Genomic DNA, 1,805 nt, shown 5'->3' with positions numbered 1-1,805 from the left:
TTACGAATGTTGCCTAGAACTCTCCCCTAATTCTCTAGATCGCAATGGACATGTCTTCCTGTTATGACCTTCGGTTCTACACCATCTACATTTTTTAAGTTGTTCACTTTCAACTTCATCCATCTCATTGTGAATGCGTGAAGTCTTTGGTCTTCCACTTCTTTTCCTACGCATAACAGGATTGGGAATGAATGTCGGACCTGAATAAGGAGGCCAATATTCTTCATTACCAAGTGGTTGAAACTCATATCCATAAACCTTCTGAAGATTATCGAGGCGGTAAATTGTTGAGATAAATTGGCTGCAATCTAAATTCAAAGAAGCGCACTGCAGTCTAAATTCAAATAAGCGCACATTGCGATAGCATGAGAGCATAGCAATCGTAATGATTGAAATTCTCCACAGTCACACCAATTCTCAGCAAGTTTTACTGTATACAGCCTCACTTGCCGACCAGCAGACCTAGATACAACTTCAACTTCAGAGACTCCAGTCTCTCGTGAAAAATTACGAACTAGTTGACATGTAGATTTACGTTGATTTTCTTTGATAACCTTTGTCAATTCTTCGCAATATACATGTCCTGCCATAACCATGTTAGAGGCTTCATTTCGATGTTCATTGAACCATTCGTTAAGCCTATAATATGTTGCTCTAACAAGTGCAGTGATAGGAAGAGCTCTTGATCCTTTCAAAACACCGTTAATGCATTCAGCAAGATTGGTAGTCATGTGGCCATATCGTCTCCCTCCATCATATGCCTGACTCCATTTCTCTTTTGGAATCTGGTCCAACCATGCAGCAGCCCTTGAATTTTTTTGACGCAACGAATTCAACATTCGCTCGAACCGTGGTCGCATCAACTCATAACCTAGTAAATAAATACAAACATATTAATATCCATAATATAACAATATTAATAAAATAAAAATATAAATAGGACATACCCATTTCTACAACTTTATCTTTTAGATCAAAATCACGGAATTCCTTATTGAAATTACTAGCTACATGACGAATACAATAAACTGATTGTGCACTAGACCATCCTGTCAACTCACTTCGCAATGCAGCTAATAAACCTGTCCCCCTATCTGATATGATACACAGGTTTTCTTGTGGGGTAACATAGGTCTTCAAATTGAAAAAAAACCATTCCCAAGCTTCTTTTGTCTCTCCTTCGACAATGGCAAATGCAACTGGAAATACACGTCTATTTCCATCTTGTGAACTTGCTATTAGCAATGTTCCAGTATATTTCCCAGTCAAAAATGTACCATCCACTTGTAGGATTGGTTTACAATAACCAAACCCTTCAATACATGGTTTGAAAGCCCAAAATATTCTATCGAGAATGATTCGACTTGGATCTTCCATGCCATCTACAACTTCGTGATGTGCTTGATATTTTACAATTGTGCCCGGACAAAAATATTGTAGAGCATTCATCCAACGTGGTAACTCATTATAAGATCCTTCCCAATCACCATAAATTTTGGCCATTGCCATTTGTTTTGCAGTCCACGCCTTTCTATACGTGACTGTATAACCAAAACGACTAACCACCTCTTTCACTAGTGCCTTAACTGGTATACTCGGATCTGCAGATACCAAATTAACAATAAGGTCTGCAATGAATGACGAATTTAATTTACTATGATCTTGAGAAACTACCATAGACACACAACTATGTGTTCCACTAATTTTTCTAATCTCCCAATGATCGCATTTAACGTTATAAGAAGCGCGAATTCGCCACTCACATCCTGTACCAAAATGTTTACATTTGACAACGTATCTGTCCG

At 38.1% G+C, this 1,805-nt stretch overlaps 1 protein-coding gene across 1 annotated transcript; it reads right to left on the bottom strand.

The window, feature by feature from the left end:
* On the bottom strand, positions 1-1,677 carry LOC109338495. The gene is made up of 3 exons (XM_019575755.1): positions 948-1,677; positions 412-871; positions 1-301 (listed from the first exon to the last, which is right to left on the bottom strand). Exons 1-3 carry the CDS (start codon positions 1,675-1,677, stop codon positions 1-3), a joined length of 1,491 nt encoding a protein of 496 aa, XP_019431300.1.
* Positions 1,678-1,805: the final 128 nt, after the last annotated feature.

The sequence above is a fragment of the Lupinus angustifolius genome, unplaced genomic scaffold (genome assembly GCF_001865875.1).
Source record: "Lupinus angustifolius cultivar Tanjil unplaced genomic scaffold, LupAngTanjil_v1.0 Scaffold_27_8, whole genome shotgun sequence".
In the NCBI taxonomy this organism is placed as follows: Eukaryota; Viridiplantae; Streptophyta; class Magnoliopsida; order Fabales; family Fabaceae; genus Lupinus; species Lupinus angustifolius.
The sequence above is the reverse complement of the archived record's forward strand: the minus strand, read 5'-3'. Positions and strand labels throughout refer to the sequence as shown.